Genomic DNA, 17340 nt, shown 5'->3' on the forward strand with positions numbered 1-17340 from the left:
TAGACAGCTACTCTTAAGTAGTCCCATACTGGAGAATATTACAATTATACTATGCTGGGCAAGACTAGTAATTGAACAAAAAAACAGATAGGAACTACTTTCTTTAAATAAATAAATAAATAAATAAATAGAAGTCTCACTTCCATTTCCTTTTTCCTTTAAGTTCCTGTTACATTTTCAATTTCAGCTGTTCACAGTTCCTAGCCCAATAGTAAATTTCATTCTGCCTAGATGTTCCAAGCAAGTGCCTCTACTAAATGTAACAGAAAATACCTTTCCTTTTGTAAAGTAAAATAACTAAAATTTAACGCTGGCTTATTCATACTACTGAACTGAAATCATGTTCCTACTTACATTTGTTTGTAGAAGTGAAGTATATTTGAAATGATGGGCTTCAGCACAAACTTGACACATTAAACGTAGCTAGAGATGTAGGTATTACTAAAGAAAAAGTAAAATCTACTGCCTGTCTTCACTATACAACTTAATAAACAGGTCTAAAATAGCAGATAACTGAAATTAATTCTTAATCCAGAGCAACTGGATGCAGAGAAGGTAGGACAACCGGAATAAAGACCTTAACACAGAAAAACTAGCTACACTGTAAGCTTTGAATTTAAAGATTCTGATTAGAAAGAAAAAAAAGGGCAAAACAAAACAAAAGAACTGTTGACACATCTTTAAAACAGGATAAGGAAAAGCTACGCCGGCAATGAGAATGGGGAGAAGCAGAGTACTTTATCTCAAAGATCACTTTCAACTACTTATGGTCAGACTGTTTATCAAATCTCAAAAAAAAAAGCCTAGCTATCACAAAAATGTTAAAAAGTAACTTTGTGCTGTTATGTCCAGCAATTTCCTTCCACGCTGAGCAGCCCAGATTTATTTTTGAAACTAAAATATAGGTGGTCCAACAATAATCAAAAAGCTAGAAGGTCTTGTTTGCAGTTCCAAGTACTACACAGATACCCTCTCAACTCCACAACTACACATCTACCAGTACACTTCAACTGTTGGATGCTAATTTTCTTCCTCAATTTCACGGCTATCTCTGCAAGACAGAAAACTTAAATTTCATTTTTTTTTTTTTTTAAAACAACTTAGTTAAAAAGCTTGAGGTCTAAGCCACCTATCACAGTATGCAATCTCTTGTGCAGGAGCATCTATTTATTTGACTTCTATGTCATGTAAGTAACAATGAAATACATACCTTGAAATTTTCAGACTGTAAATGGCCTTGTATTGTACGGTAAGTAGCATTGAGATCAGAGAATATCTGACATAATTTTGTTTCAAAACTAGAATTAAACATACACATTTCTTTAGTTAAACTTTGTAATACATGCTTTCTGGACATATATAATTCACGAAAATACCTGGGACACAGGACTCAAAAGCACAAGGTTCTGATCCCTATAGTAGCCATGAACTGAACTATAAAGCAAATATGATTACTATATATTAGATCACCTTGGACAACAACAGAACTGTGAAGGGAGATCTTCACATCTGCTGCAGTCTCTTTATACAGCCTAGAAAGATTGGAGGAGGATAAAAGGAGTTTTACAACCTTATACACAATGAAAGAATGGTCTCAAAATTCAATTTGTATATTTTAAAAAAAATCTTAGTTACGTTTCTGTTCTGATTTACTCAATCAGGTGCTCAGTGAAAGCACAGTAACAGCTGCCTAGCTACCCTTGAACTTCTCTCAATGTGCAAAAAATGAACCAGCACAGCAAAGACACACTGCAACAACAAACATTTGCAATCACTAGAGTTTTGTAACACGCTGAATATTCCCCATCAAGCTACTGCAGTATCAGAAAGACTCCAGGCAGCAGACACAAGCAAGTATCTAAAAAGGACAAAGGTCCTCTCCCTTGAGACACTCTTCCTAAATTCTGCTCAACACCTTAGAAATAAAATAATCCCATTATAAGTTCTCCAAAGTTCATGGAGAATTAAAAAACAGCTTTTAACTAAAAAAAAAGAAAATTTCAAAAATTAACTATTTCACATGGGTTATTTGCTATACCATACCTTGAATATTATCTACAAACTGTCTTTCTGTAAAGAGGCACAAGTTATTCTCACCTCTGTGAGGTTCCATGCCAGCATTCCCTTGCATAGGGCATATACACTTTTTGCATTACAAAGCAATACTATGCACCAACATGCTGCATCTTACACATTTTCAGGCAAAGATATGTAAGTATCACCAGTGTGGTAACAGCAGCCTCATAGAAAAGTGTGACTTTCGCTACAACCACATTTAACCAGTGATGTACAAAACTGAAATCAGAATATTCTTTTTCTTTTATTCATCATCAACTAAAATATTATACTTACAATTTTCTATAGTAGGAAGCATTGGCAACTTTAGCCGAAGAGTTGTATAACACGTCTGACACTAGATATAATCTTGCAATCTACAATAAAGCACATTCACATTAAGATAACTCTAGAGTTTTAATTACCCAGAAAACATATGCATTTTTCCAGAAAGAATACAAGTACCTAGAAGTATTGAATTACAACTAAGTGTACGTAGCCATATTGTTAATAAACATGCTAAGAGCCAATTAGCCCTCTGTTATGCTACAGGTTACTACCACTGCAATGTGACACTATATAGTATTACAAAAATCATGGCATTCCAATTTTTATTTCCTTGTTTGAACAGACTATTCTGCTGTTTTCAACTTTGCAAGAAGGCAGAGCTTCATTTACAAGCAAGTTGAAAAAGAATAAAAATATATAACAAAATTCTACAGGAAAAAAGCATACTTAAATTCAAGCCCACATTTTAATACAAAACCTCAGTGCTATCTGAAACTTAGGAAATAATGCTTGTAAATGAGAGGCACATGCTGTTAAGTGAGCTCTTCCCCCAGAATACAAAATCTCCACACCTTCTTCGGAAGAGGAGTCTTCAGAATGGACAATGATTCTGTAATGCAGTCTACAATTTCTTCAGCAGCTTCTGCATTATTTAGACAGAAAACCATTGCATCACCAATATCATTTTTCCGAGGTGTTAATCCACGCAGAATTTCCTCTAATTTGTCCCTCTGTCTGAAATATCAGAAATATTAATACTTTCAATATAAAATTAACAGTACTTTGGTGAATTTCCATTTAACAATGTCTTATTTTTCCATCTTTATGACAAAAGCAATTTATTAGTATTTTATATTCTGTTGCTTACATTTTTTCAGTGACTGATGACCATATGCATCCACATTACATAAATAAAGTGCAAAAAATTCCCACTCAGGTCTTGACTACATACAGAAATCAAGGAAAAACAAGTGAGAAGTACCTAATGCAGCACATCAGTATCTAATAAAGTAATTCTCATTATGAATTCAATTTAAGTCTAAATCAAAAGGGATACATGTAGAGTGTGCAAGTGATTTCTGCTGTGGAAAGCATTAGATTCATAAAGCTACTAAAAGCGATTATTTCAGGTTTTCCCTGACCTCCACATACAGAGAACACTCTGAAAATCGTATCTTTTTGATCCTTTCAAAAAGACGACATAAGAAATAAATTATGTCTTAAAACCTCCGTGACTATCATTAGTTTCATAACTATGACGAAAAGAATAAAACACGAAAAATTCCACATGCTAAGGACACAGCTGGATAGCAAAATTAAGAAAATCATGGATATGTTTCCACTACGCTTACAACTCACAGCAAAGCACTCCGATGATCTGTCTCTTCCTGCTTATTAAAAACTGCTCTGTTTTAATGTCTCATGAACAGCATCAATAAGTTTAAGATTATAATAACTGTTTAGTTCATGAGATCATAGCAATATTGACAAAGGTGCTTTATAGTCCCACCAACACACAGGAACAGAAAAATGTAGACGAACTCTCATCTTCCCAATCCCCTCCAAACAAAGGGTTAACAGTAACTGGATTGAAAGGACTCATTGTTCAATGATGACAAATCTAACCACATCCAAGATGCATTCAGCAACAAGTATAATCAAAAGAGACTAACTGAAAAGCACTTAGGTTAAGAGAGTTTCTAGTAATACTACGATAAGCATGGCAACATCTTAGGGATAGCACATTATACCTACAAAAACAAAACAGGAAAAACACAAACAGGTTAGCAGTTAAAACAGCACTATAAAGTGATGGGTGTTCATACTCTTCCTTAAGTGCACCCTTCTTGTTCGGTTCCTCCACAAACGCTTCTGTTTCTTGCTCTTCTGACATCCCATGCAAGTATGGATTCAAAGGTGGTGGCCTCCAAAATGATCCGTTTTTGAACATACGGAAATCTTCTGTCCTCCACTTGGTTGGAGCATCTCCCTACAAAAAAAAAAGAAGTATTTTTATTTTGGTGTTCTTTAATTTCATTATGCTTGAAGTTACGAATTGTCTCTATGATTCTACTTGCCTGAAGAATTGAGTAAAGCTTCCATCTGTAATATACGTGGGCTGGAGTCTGGTTTTCAAATAAAAACCTAAACCAAAAAGTAGACATAAAACCTATTACAAATTACTTAACTGAAGCAAATTCAAAGGAACTAACAAAAAAAAAAAAAATAACCAAACCCTGTTCAGAATCCCACCTCAGCTACCAGTGAATTTAAGATAGCTGAAGTCATGTACACCCACAGTGCATCTGTGCAGAACAAGTGCAACTGCTCCATGCACATACATATGGAATCTGCAAAGCAGAGTGCAGAATTCCACAGAGGCACAGTATTTCTTAGAAGTTGAAAGCAGAATGAACAGGGTCAGAAAGAACGACTGTGCAGCCCCACAGTACAGCAGAAAAATCATCAGTGCAAAGAGTAACTACAGGAGCAACTGCAACCTCAGCACAAGTGGTGCAGGAACTCAGTTAGGCAGTTCAGTTGCTCAGATTGAATACCAAATGACTTGAAATGTTCTACCAGTAAATTGTCTGTCTCAACACCGACAAGATTAGGGAAGGCAGGGAAAAAAAACCCAAACCAACCAAAATGGCAGCGTGTTTTTATGGCTAGGGTATTTTGACCTGCATATTTTCTCAATTTGCATATAAAAACCATATATGAAGCACTTCAACCTTACTGCAAATAAAAATTCTTTGTAAAGATCACTTCATATTTCCCTGAAAAAGTTTTTCAGAGACTGCATTTCACAAGAAATTTGGAAATTGATCCTTTTTTTTTTTTTTCCATTAATGACAAGAACTAGAAATTCTGACAACTTCACTATGTCAGCTCAAGTTTAATCCTATTTGTATTGACATCAAAGAAAAATGACTCCCAGCTCTTGCTAAAAGTTAAAAATTAGGTTCTGAGAAGACTGGACTTAATTAAATTGAGTTCCTCTGTCTGTTTTGAAGATAATTTTTTGTTGTTTTTTTTAAAAAACGTATGCTACTGCTTCCACTGATGACTTTGAATCCCTCAGAAAAGTAGGCATTAAATGAAAAATGTATTTATTATATATATTTTATGTACATACAAATGTATTTTATAGTGTGTATGTAGTATTTACTTATATGCGCACATTAGTAATAACTGGAATAAAAGTATATTCTTCATAAAAAGACAGCATAAACATTTGTACGATTTATAAAAAAGTCTGCATCTAGAAATAGAAACAGTAAAACTAACTCTTACTAGTATTTCAGAAACAAAAAATATTAGCAACAGTGAAAATATTTAGTGCTGTTTCAAACTGAAGCAACGTAATAAGCACCTGAACATTGGATTGTTGATTTCTCTGTTCATGATCATGGCTTCAAACATAGGCCCTTCCCGTACCACAAACTCTATCATGCGATGTATCAAAGCGAGCAAATTCCTACAACAACAACACAGTTAAAGAAAAATTGATTCAGACCTAACACTATATAAAACTACACTCCACCTAAGATACTACAACTGTGCAGGAGATTATTTTGCTGTATTGTTAAGAAAACTGCATAGAAGATAAGGTAACATGGAACATATTATAGCCTTGCATCATAGACATGGGCATTCTAAAATATAAACATGCCTAGAAACGGTGGAGTACGAATTTAAGAGGAGACCTCTTTCCTGAATTTCCACGGCTTAACCTACAACCATCTCTCACTTAGCAGAAGCTTAAAAGTCCTTATGCATAAAAATAGGCAACTGAAGACCAAAGTACAACTAACTATTAAAAACTAAGCTCTCATCTAAATTGCCTAGAACTCAGACCAATGTTAGCTGAAGTTCTACGAAGGACTTAGTGGCTGAATATTACACTCAAAATTAAACACCCATATTTTTGAATATTCAATACAAACTGCATTCAGCTTTCAAACTATTCAAGTATGAAAGAAAAAGCAAACAGCCTTCTTGATGCCAAACAGGGCAATGGTTTTATTAAATTTAGATAATGTGTCTTTGGTCAAGACTCAACTACTGGTATAGAACAAACCTGTCCATCATTTCGTGTCATACCATCCAACGTTTCCTCCCTCATACACTCAAGTGAACAAATGACAATTAAAAAAAATAAAAATCTGTATTCGTTTGACTCAGCACTCATCTGAAAATGCAGAGCCACCTGTAAGCATGCTAAGAGCTGACAGTCATGTAAACTTTATAAAGAATAGTGATCATCAGTTTCCAACCTTTTGGCAATTTTTGGAAACAGGATCCTGAATTTTCAAATATAGATTACCTACATATATCAAAAGCTTCACAGCATGTGTCCTTTGAATGTGATGCAAACAAAAAAAAAAAGCACAGATTTTTACATTTTTCGATTTATTTTCTTAGATTTAACAAATGGATAGTTTCTTTGCATGTATCATTAGACTTCCTTTTAGCAATGTTTTAATTATTAAAATTCAAAAATTGTTCCATTGAAAAACGGCAGAATTTTCTACTACTTCTTAGTAACGAGGTAATCGTTTTCTACCATGAGTATTCAAAGTTTTGCCACAGATGATGTAATGCACTAGATAAAAAAATTTCAACTTAAAAACATAGTAATAAAAACCTGCCCCTGCTATCTGCAAACTTAGCAAATGTTCTGTTTTATACCAGCTAGCATTAAATCTACATTTGCCTCAAATACTACACAAAAAAACCAAACAACTACCAGCTCAATTTTCCTGTCTGTTTGCTTTTTATAATCCCAGAAATATTGTAAAGACAACATGGTCTCAACAATCCTGTAGCCATTTTATTTAAAGCAACATTCTGGAAGTCTAAATAGCAAGACTGTTCTTGTTATATGAACTGTATTTGAAAACATCAGTAAGAAAAAGATTTACAATTAGCTTTCAAGCCCCTGAGCTATTACAATATGCATTTATTTTAAGGCAAGTTCAGTGCGATCATTTCTGTCTTCCTGCAGAACCACGGCACCAGTTTTCATCTAATTTTTCCTTCATTGAGAACAATGAAGTTGCATAAAAGCAGATTATGCCTGAACAAGAACATCTGCTTTGGCAAGACCTCAGATGTATGAAAAAAGATTCAGTACAACCCATATCTGAAAGAGGGTATCACATGCATTTTGTATGTAAGACATGACTACTTGAAAGTTAACTTCTCAGAAAAACTTTGATTGTCTATATATAGTAAGAGATGTTAAATCCAATATTGAGTATTTCCACACAAAGGAGAAAAATTTCTGCATGATGTGATGTTTTCAAATATAATTCAATTACCATGAGCTTTTCTTATCATATGAGCTTTCAAAATGCTACAGTAAATAAAATGGAAACACACCTTTCTCTGAAAGCTAAATACCCTGTAAGCACTGTGCAGTTTTTACATGTATTTGTTCTACTACTCAATATGGTTCTCAAATCAAGACTCATCCAGGTCACCCTTAAACATTCATGTCTCTACCCAACAAAAATTGTACTGTCCTAAAATTTCAACAAAAATACTAGTGCATTTGAGCATCTATTGACAGATACGTTAATATACTACTATAACTAGCTTCACAAATCTTTCTTTCCCCCCCCACACACGCAAAAAAAAAAAAAAGAAAAAAGGGACTTTGTGACAATTAAAACAGTGTAGTAAAAAAGATGATAGTCTTAAGTGCATTATTTTAAAATGTCATTTAGCTTAAGTTGGCCAACAAAAAAAGCTTTTCAGTTATAATAAAACCACATTTATTGGAGCCGATCGTACCAATGTCTGGTCAAAAACTGTATACTTTCCCAATCCATCCCATGATGTTTTCCTGGTCCCCCGCTGCCGCAGACAGTTCAGCTGGTGTTGCTCACCAAGGCCAATGTCAAAGAGAATTTGGTAATCTTTTGTGCTTATTTACTTTTAAAACAGTGTTGTGTTCCTATGTTTGGGAAAAGGTTCTAGCTTAACTGAGCAAGAGTATACCTACACTAGTGTGAAGAAGGTAGGAGCACTGATGGGGACCAAAATGGAAAAATACCCTTGCAACAGAGAACTACCTTTTTGAGTGACCAGAATTATTAACTGTTGCACATTTAAAAAGAAAGCAGAAATAAAAACTGATTTTTAACTGAACTGGTCACAAATTATATAAGTCAAAACAAAACACACAAAATAAAGGAAAGGAAAAAAGAACCCCCTCAAAGGTTTGTGTAAGGACTTCTACAGCATCTCTTAAGACAAGCTATTTCACCCTACTGTTCACTCACAAAATTATCCTGCAACTATTTCTAGTGCTCAAATTAAATGCAAAAGATAATTACTTAAATAAATCCTCACTAAAAAAAAGTTAAGACGAGAATAATAAGACTGTAACACACACACATTTCTCTCCAGTGTCATGAAAGAACCATTGCTCAGTCAAGCCATTACCTTTTCCTCAACATCACCATTTTTCTTTAAAATTCCGAAGGGGAAATTGTCTATATTTAGATCAGTAATAATAAAGAAAAACATGTACCTTTCTGTTGGGATAACCACTTTGACTATGGCTTGCGACAGAGTCTGTATATGAAGTCACATCAGATAATAAACATAGAATATGTGAGTATTGTTAACAAGTAACAAGCAAAAAATATACATATGCAATGAAAATACTACACATCTATCACAAGTTTTGCAGGCAATCACTGCTGTGAAGTTATAACTAAGCAATTACACAAAACGCAAATGGTTGTGTCAGTGAACCATAAAGGTTCACTAATTGCAAAGTATCAGAACATTCCTGTCAGAATGCACATTGAGGCACCGCAAAGGAACTACACTGAATATAATTAAGAAAGGAGTTCTTAAGTTTATGAAAAAGATTCTAAACTATTTGACTTGGATCACATTGGTATTACTTTATTCCCAAGTCTTACAAAAAACAGCCCTAACATTTAAGTGTCATTCAAAGAATCAACAAATTCTTACAAATGTAAATAAAGTTGGTTTGTGATTACAAGATACTTACCCCTTTATCAGCTAATATTCCAGAAAAAGTTTGAAAACTGACTCCATAAGTAGCATAAAATACTTACTCAACGTCCAGATTAATTACCTTCTACACAAAATACATCAACTCCTCTACTGCAAAAATAATACTACCCAAATTAAAACGTAGTATTTTTAATAAAGAAAACAATTTAGATACTGCAATTTGGCAGCCAACAAAATGGGGGGACGTAGGAGAAAAAAATCCAGGGAGCCTGGAGGGGGAAAATGATAGCCAGATTTAAAGGAGGACTAAAATAAATGAAACCCCAATATACTGTACCCTAACATGGACATGAAACAGTTTCAGGAATTAAGTAGGTTCCCTTGGGCTACAGCAGGGAGCCAGTGAGTGTGCACACTAAGGGCCGCCAAAGTCAGCGTGAACAATGCAAATCTACGAAGCCACTGAAATACTGTCACAGATGTAGTATTTAAAAATGAGATATGGCCCAGGGTACTGTAAGTTACCTTCTCGAAATCTTCCTTGTTTTTTGGTGGTGGTAACATTGGAGCATTAGGATTCTTCAATCGCTCCCTAGGCTGGGCATTAAAAGGCAGTCCAGACGGAGGCGGCGGGAGGGTATGCTCCATCATAGAAGGTGGAATGTATATTGGATGTGGTGGTATAGGTACGGCTTTGCCCCAACCTAGCTTCATTTCAAACGACATAATCATCTTGCCTGAAAAACGGAAAGTAAAATAAAACCAAAACAAAAATACCATTATGTCATAAATTGGTTCTGCCTTGCTCAAGATTTCTGCAAGTTAAGTGCAGCATTTAGGTTTTGCCTGCCATGGTTTACTTTTTACATTGTCGATTAGTGTATCACACCTATGTGACACATACATCATGTGCAAATGAAAACCTGTTACATTAAATATTTTATTAATCTCCACCCAACATACATTTAAGGAGACTATAGTACACAACTACTTGATTTGGGAGGACGATGATGACTTTTTAAATTTGATATTCAGCACATCAGAACGAAGACAGTAATTTTTAATTGTATTATTTCAGCACTACAATTCTTCAAAACATTGTGTTCACAGTAACAAATTTCAAATTATGTTATTCAAAACCAGATGTAGTAACTAGTTAGAACCCTTACACAGTGTAAGCCTATTTACTAACGGTTCTAGTAAAGGATCATTTTCAGTAAGCTATGCAAGGGAATCCTTGTCTTTTTATTCTTTTTGTCTAGGATGCTGATTTTTGATTTTCAGGTTCTGTGCACTGTAAGGACTAGCTGCTTCCCCCCCCTCCCCCCCACCAAAAACAAGATAGACAAGATATAATCCATATGCAAAATTACCTCCCACTGACATGTTCAAAACAGCCAGAAATGTTACATTTTTACCCACAGCAAAAGCCATCAATATTCCAGCCCTTCTGTATGCTATAATTTGGAAACATTCAGCTGCCAGTAAACAGTCAGTGTAAACTAAAATCACTACCAGCGTGGTATCCAGTACTGGAGTTACAGCATACCTATCATTAGTCTGATAAAACAACTTGACGATATATTTACAGTTACTTCTCAATATTCCTACAAAGGTGATTACAACTCCAAGCCAAGAAATCTGTTTACCATTTAAATTCTTCAACGCTCTTTCAGCATCTCTCCTGTTCATAAAGGCAACAAAGCCACAATTTCTTTCTCTTGCTCTTTCTTCATCAGTTCTTGGCCACATAATTTTAACACTAGCTAATGGTCCAAAGCGTCCAAATTCTTGACATAACATCTCTTCATTCATCTACAGGAGAAAAGGTAAAAATTTGCATCTTTCTACTGCGTTTCTAAGACAATCATTGTCCAAGTTTCAAGATTTTGATTTTTCTGAGGTTCTTTAAAAACAACATTTCATTGATACTGTTTTTGCAGGGTTGGGGGGTAATTAAAAAAACTGTATTTAAAACTCAGCACACTCAGATTTTTGAGATATGACCCACCTTGCACAAAGATATCCAGGGAAAAGTAATTTTAACTGAGCAGTTTTACATCTAGTAACTGACAGTCTAAACCTTAACTTTTGCAGCACCACATACAGAGTATTTTTCAAATGAATACTGCCTCTACAGTCACCAACTGTACCTTGTATACGGGTTTAAAACAAAAAGGGGGGAAACCTGCCACTAGAAAAAAAAATTGTGCGGACCCCAACATGCCAACACAGCACTCCTTGGCTACAATCTTACTTGAGGATTGATGTTTCCAAGATACAAATTTGTTGTGCTTGGATCTCCAACATCATGTGACCCTGGTGCGTAATCATCCAGCACTACAATAATGGAGGAAAAAAAAGAAAAAGAAAAAAAAAGAAGTCATAACACTTGCTATGCATTTAAGTAACAATACTATACTGAATGAGAAAAGAAACTGTATTACCACCAGATGATCTGTTTCTTCTTGAAGGAGCATCCACTGAATAAAGAGAAGAAAAATACATGTAATTTAGTCTACAAATTTCATAGCCCAGACACACATTAACAAAAACCATCTACTTACTTGAACGACGCTGGCCATCTGAATCTGACTGGGGTGGTTCAAAACGACTCAATCTACCTTTTGTTTTATGTCTTTCATCACGTTCCTCTTGTATTCTACAAAGCAAGTTTAACTTAAGTAACAATACCATTTTGAGATTTTCATTCTAAGATCTTCTATTAACTTCATAATTATAAGAATTTTTAATACTAAACAATGGGCTTGTCAAAAATTTCAAGTTGTCAGTATGTTTGATTTCTGTTTAATCAACTGGACTATATCTTCCAGAATTATTCCAGCTGCATGCTTCCTCATTCATATTGTCAGGTTGTTTTAATCTCAAACAAAATTTACTTAGTTTGAGAAGCAGTTTACAAGACCAGAAATAAGACCTGTGCTCTGAAAAAGTGACCCAAATTCCACGTCCAATTGCCAGAGATCCATCGACCATTCAAATGACTTTTAAAGATGCAACTAACTCCTTAGTGTCTATTTCTCCTCCTACCTTTTCCAAGCCTTATTCACGTAGGCTTGTCACCTTGTAGGGTGACAGACACCCCCATATGACTATTCTAGAACATACAGGATCTGGTCTCAGTTTACACCTCTGAGGATAGTACTCACATAAGTAACTATTTGGTTCCTTGTAGTCTGCCCTTAAACCCTGGTACGAAAATATAGTGTATCAGGAATACAAGGCTGTCAATCCATTTACATCAACTAATGAACTGAGAGCAGTGAAGTTCAGACACTACTCGCAGGAGCCATTTATGGACTTATAATGCAGTACCTATTGTTTTCTAATGCATACAGATTATTTTGTTTTCCATCTCTTAACATCAGGACAAATATATGGTACTCTGTTACACTCAATACATGTGCTGCTCTTTCTGTTTTATTACACATTCAGAATCTTTTTGAAGCATTACTCGGCTTAGTTTTAAAATTATGCAAGCTGAGGTACGTCTCCAAACTTGTAATTAAAGTTTTAGTTCTGCACTAATACAAGCTCAAATTCATACGACGACTCCTCTGGGTACAGTTTTAAAGACACTGAAAAAGCTTCTTATTCCTCCAGAGTCTGGCACACATTTCAATTTGCTACCAATCCGTTTGCTATATCCCCATCAAGAGAAAGGGCAACACCCAAAACCTGAACACCCTCATTCACGACAGTACCTACTTGTCTTGCTGTATCTTCACTAACTTTAATGAGGCATGAGACCATGTTAACAAGTGTTCTCATTTACAGGCTCACACTTGCAAATTTGTAACAGAACTGCATCCCAAGTTCCACTTGTAAGGATCATATTGACAGCAGCTGTCAAAGAAACAAACCTAGGTTTCCATTTTTTATCCTGGTTCAGATGGCTGGTTGATTCAATCATCAAAGCTTCTATTCACACCTAACTGATCCAAAAACCATCTCTGGTAGCTTTGGAAGCCAGTCATTCACTTAACTGGGATCTCTGAAACACTTTATGCATTTACATGTAATTTTTTTGGTTAATTGCTCTGGATTTTCTTCTGCTTTGGAAGGCAATACCAAACTCTTTCAAAGGTCACAATCAAACACGTCTGAAACGCAAAGAAATCCATTCATTTCAACAGAAACATATTTAAGCCAGCCATCATACTGGGCTTCTTTGGTTTGTTTTTTGGTAATTTTATAGCCTCCTGTCGATGCCTGATTTCAAAACAGAAGTACTCTTAATGATAGTGGTAAACATTTCCTATCACCAACCAGCATAAGAAAGGGCAGGACTATCATGAAATATCAAAGAACTAATTAGATGGGAACTGATTATCCAAACAAATCACAGACACCTATACCAAGCATCTACCAGCATGAGTTCAAACTCTGTTTAATCATCATTGTCATTGTTAAGTTAATACAACTCCACAAACATTTCAGGAAAAAACAAAATAACAGCCTGTTTTGGGAAACAGCTTAGCAAGAATAATCCTAAATATTGCCTGTAACAACAAAGTAAAAACCTCGCATCTTTATTTGCAGTAAAAACTAGGCAAACTTACTGCTTTAATTCTTCTTTAAAAAGTTCCAAATTACTCTTTTTCTTTTCCTTCTCCCCTTTCTTCAAAGGCTAAAATTAAAGATATATCAGCCAACATTTCAGCAGATAAAATGAACAAAAATAAAAATATGTATATAACAAAGTTTAAGATAATTTCCATGCATTTTTACCCGTAGCGTTCAAACCAAGTAAACTACAGGAGGGGGAAAAAAAAAAACCGAAACGAAACCAAAAGAAAACAGACTTGAAAACATTAAGACTGAGCGCTATCAAACACAAAGCTAGAAAATACAAAATTAAAGATAGCTTAAACTAAACTTTGTCTCATTATTACAGTGTAGCATGTGTGATCAAACACTCTCTCAACAACATACACATTTAAAATATCTGTGATGTATTTTGTCAGTTTGTTCCACTTAGAAACCTGGAACCTGACTACACCCCTAGCAAACTGTCATGCTCTAAATTCATGTGTGCACATATATATGTAAATTATTTTACATATATATATATATTCAATTATTTTATCCACAGACAAACATTCTATGTGAAAAGAATTTCCCTGTCTTGCTCTCTTTCACATATAAATACAGGTCTGAAGAAACAGTTACTCTAAATAGTTCAAGATCCTCAGAAAATACACTCTTGAATGACAAAGAATATGGATATCGTAATACTACTTTTTTTACTGTAATATATGTACCTTAACTAACTCATGTGAACTGTTATCTTCAACAACATTGCTTTTATATAACCAAATTTAAATGAAAACGTTTCCAATAGGCAGACATACAAAATATTTATTGTGTTACACACTACAGCTTTGGAAAAACTGGACTTCCTACTCACCCCAGGCAAAGTTGTTTGTTTGTTTTTGTTTTTGGGGAGGGTCTGCCAAATAAATAAAATCATTTTTACCTCATTATCTTCAATCACCATTGGACAGGGCAAGTGAGTAAACTGATTGCATTACTTGATAAGTATTTATGACAAATTTGAAAAGCAGTAATATTCTTACAGTATAAACACTTGCATATGACAAAACAGAACTCAGCATAATAAAAAATGCTACAATTAATTTCTGTAACTATAGAGCTTTACATACAATGAAAATCAGAACTGCCATTCAATACTATCCCACTAGTCTAAATCTGAGGTTTGTTTAAAGCTGAAGGGAGGCTAGGCTAGGATTACCCATGATTATCACATTGCATCTCATCTCCCACCTTAACAGGCAGTATCATGTTTCGCTTAGCTTAAAAATTGTAGTAAGCTCTATTGAAAGACCTTTTATGATGCCCAAGACATTAATTACACATTACACATACACAGTAGTAACAGTAATCATATGTAACTATCACTTAACTTGAAGACTAAGTTTGTTCATAATATTTCCATTACTTTTTATGATGAAATCTCAGTTTTAACAACAAAAAAAACAAAAAGAAGAGTATCAAACCACGCAGAAGTCAAAATAAATTAAATAAAACCAAGGTGTTCAGTTTCAAAAATGTGCAAGTTCTGTAGCTTATTTGTTTCAACTCACAGAGCTAAAGGGACTTCTCAAATACCATCACAAAAAAAATCCTCACCAAGAAGAATTTGGATCAACGCAAAGGTATTTTTTTATTATTAAGTTATAAAAACCTAAAACCAGATGGCAGCAAGAAGAATTGCTTCTAAAACGTCACAAATTCTAGGGACTGGAGATACTATTATGTTGCAATGGTCACTAAATCTGTATTCATGAGAAGTCCACCTCAATTAGCATGAACACCGTAAAAACATACAGCAGCCAAATCAAAGTGCGGTACTAGGTACATCATACCGCATACAGGGCTACTGGACCTCTGCATTTCATCCTCTTGTTATTTGCTATGGGACTAAGCAAATGAAAATTTCCACCTTTTTTTATTATGCGATAAAAGCTGATAAAACTACTCTGCAAGATCACACAGACCTTTTTCTAAGCACTTCTAAATGCTTCCTAAGTGTGGGATTAATATTCAAATAAGAAACTTACAGGTTTTTTGGTTTCTATCATTAAGAGGGATGGAGGCTTCTCATTAGACGGTTGGCTTGGTTGATTTTTTTGATCTGAAAATCGCGATGAAGGCTTATAGATTTTACCCCGTTTTTCATCTGTTTCATGCTCCTCTGAAATTAAAGGCAAATTAAAAACAAATTGTATTAAATAATGCTGCACAACACTTTATTAGAAAGAATGCTGTTCTTTAGTCTCGTTCATTCAATTCAGTACATTGTTTCATTTAAAAAGAAGATAATACAAACTTCTTGTCATTTAACATGTTTTAATATGAAGAAAAAGAACAAAGATTAGGAATTTTAAAAACAAAGCATTTTTTCCTCTGAAGTTTAAAAGACAAATCATGCCACATGATCTTCATATTTACTCAAAGCCAAATGATGCACTACCCCCAAAAAATGATTCATATACCTTTAGATGCGTTAACGATTCCTCCTCTTACAAACGTTTTCACTTTATTACCATCACTTCCTTCAAAGGCAGCAAGGAATTCTTCATAAATTTCTGCAGCAGCCTTCTCATCCTCCTACACAGCAAATGTTAATCTATTTACTATCATCACAGAACAACTTTCACTAGACAGTTATTCTTAAATTAGCTATGTGACATTCCTTTTTATTTTCTAGAGTTCCTGCTACAAACTGCATCAACTGCATTCAATTTTAGATAAGAATTCAAATTTCTGAGAAATGTGGGAAGAACACAACACAATGAAGAAAATAAGGCCCGTATGCTTAAATATGACTGTTCATTTACAAGCATTTATATGGCAATTTAACATTCAGAAGATGGCAAACAGAAAAGATCATATGAAAAACCAGCATTATGAGACTGGAGCTTGGCTGACCTAACTATCAGAGAAAAGTATGTATTCCATCTTACCCATTACAATCAACCCATGTGACTGAAGGAAATTAACAACAGGATCACCTGTAGGTATTTCCCAATGAAGAAGTTAATTCAATGACTTAATAAATTTGAGCCAGACGCTAAATTTAGCAGTACTGTTTCCTTAGGCTAGTACTTGCAACAACCTAGCAGGAGATAGCCCACTGAAATGTAGTAAGAGTTGTGCGTGTAGAGTTCAAAGCCCAAAATTTCCAAAACTTCCACCTTACCAACCATAAGCTACATATTTCCTAAAACCTGGACCACTTCTCATGATCCTAAAATTCAGTGTCAAATTTTAATGTTTTTATTAAATTCAAATGAAGTCATCAGACAAAAATATGTTCTACAGAATAACAAGGATGCATACTGAAACCATTTCATGGACGACAGGTACTCTTTCTAATTAACTGAAATCCAATGATAGAGAGCAAACAAAGAACAGAAAATAACCTAAGGTGACAGCTGTCCTCAATTT

The 17340-nt window shown here is 34.6% G+C and overlaps 1 protein-coding gene across 7 annotated transcripts in view; it reads right to left on the reverse strand.

The window, feature by feature from the left end:
• U2SURP (U2 snRNP associated SURP domain containing) overlaps positions 1-17340 on the reverse strand; it is a 46153-nt gene that overhangs the window by 17551 nt on the left and 11262 nt on the right. For 2 of the 7 annotated variants that reach the window (XM_056358077.1, XM_056358082.1), the window contains exons 4-19: positions 16386-16500; positions 15951-16084; positions 14777-14818; positions 13929-13996; positions 11913-12007; positions 11793-11828; positions 11603-11685; positions 10995-11160; positions 9871-10082; positions 8888-8931; positions 5720-5824; positions 4422-4488; positions 4170-4333; positions 2916-3078; positions 2353-2432; positions 1211-1298 (exon numbers count right to left, since the gene is read on the reverse strand). In XM_056358077.1, the coding sequence (XP_056214052.1) occupies positions 1211-1298; positions 2353-2432; positions 2916-3078; positions 4170-4333; positions 4422-4488; positions 5720-5824; positions 8888-8931; positions 9871-10082; positions 10995-11160; positions 11603-11685; positions 11793-11828; positions 11913-12007; positions 13929-13996; positions 14777-14818; positions 15951-16084; positions 16386-16500 (1662 nt within the window). Of the gene's footprint in view, positions 1-1210; positions 1299-2352; positions 2433-2915; positions 3079-4169; positions 4334-4417; positions 4489-5719; positions 5825-8887; positions 8932-9870; positions 10083-10994; positions 11161-11602; positions 11686-11792; positions 11829-11912; positions 12008-13928; positions 13997-14776; positions 14819-15950; positions 16085-16385; positions 16501-17340 lie in introns of those variants that run through there. The other 5 variants (XM_056358078.1, XM_056358079.1, XM_056358081.1 and 2 more) reach the window with 5 other exon arrangements.

This window comes from Falco biarmicus, chromosome 13, assembly GCF_023638135.1.
Source record: "Falco biarmicus isolate bFalBia1 chromosome 13, bFalBia1.pri, whole genome shotgun sequence".
Classification (NCBI taxonomy): Eukaryota; Metazoa; Chordata; class Aves; order Falconiformes; family Falconidae; genus Falco; species Falco biarmicus.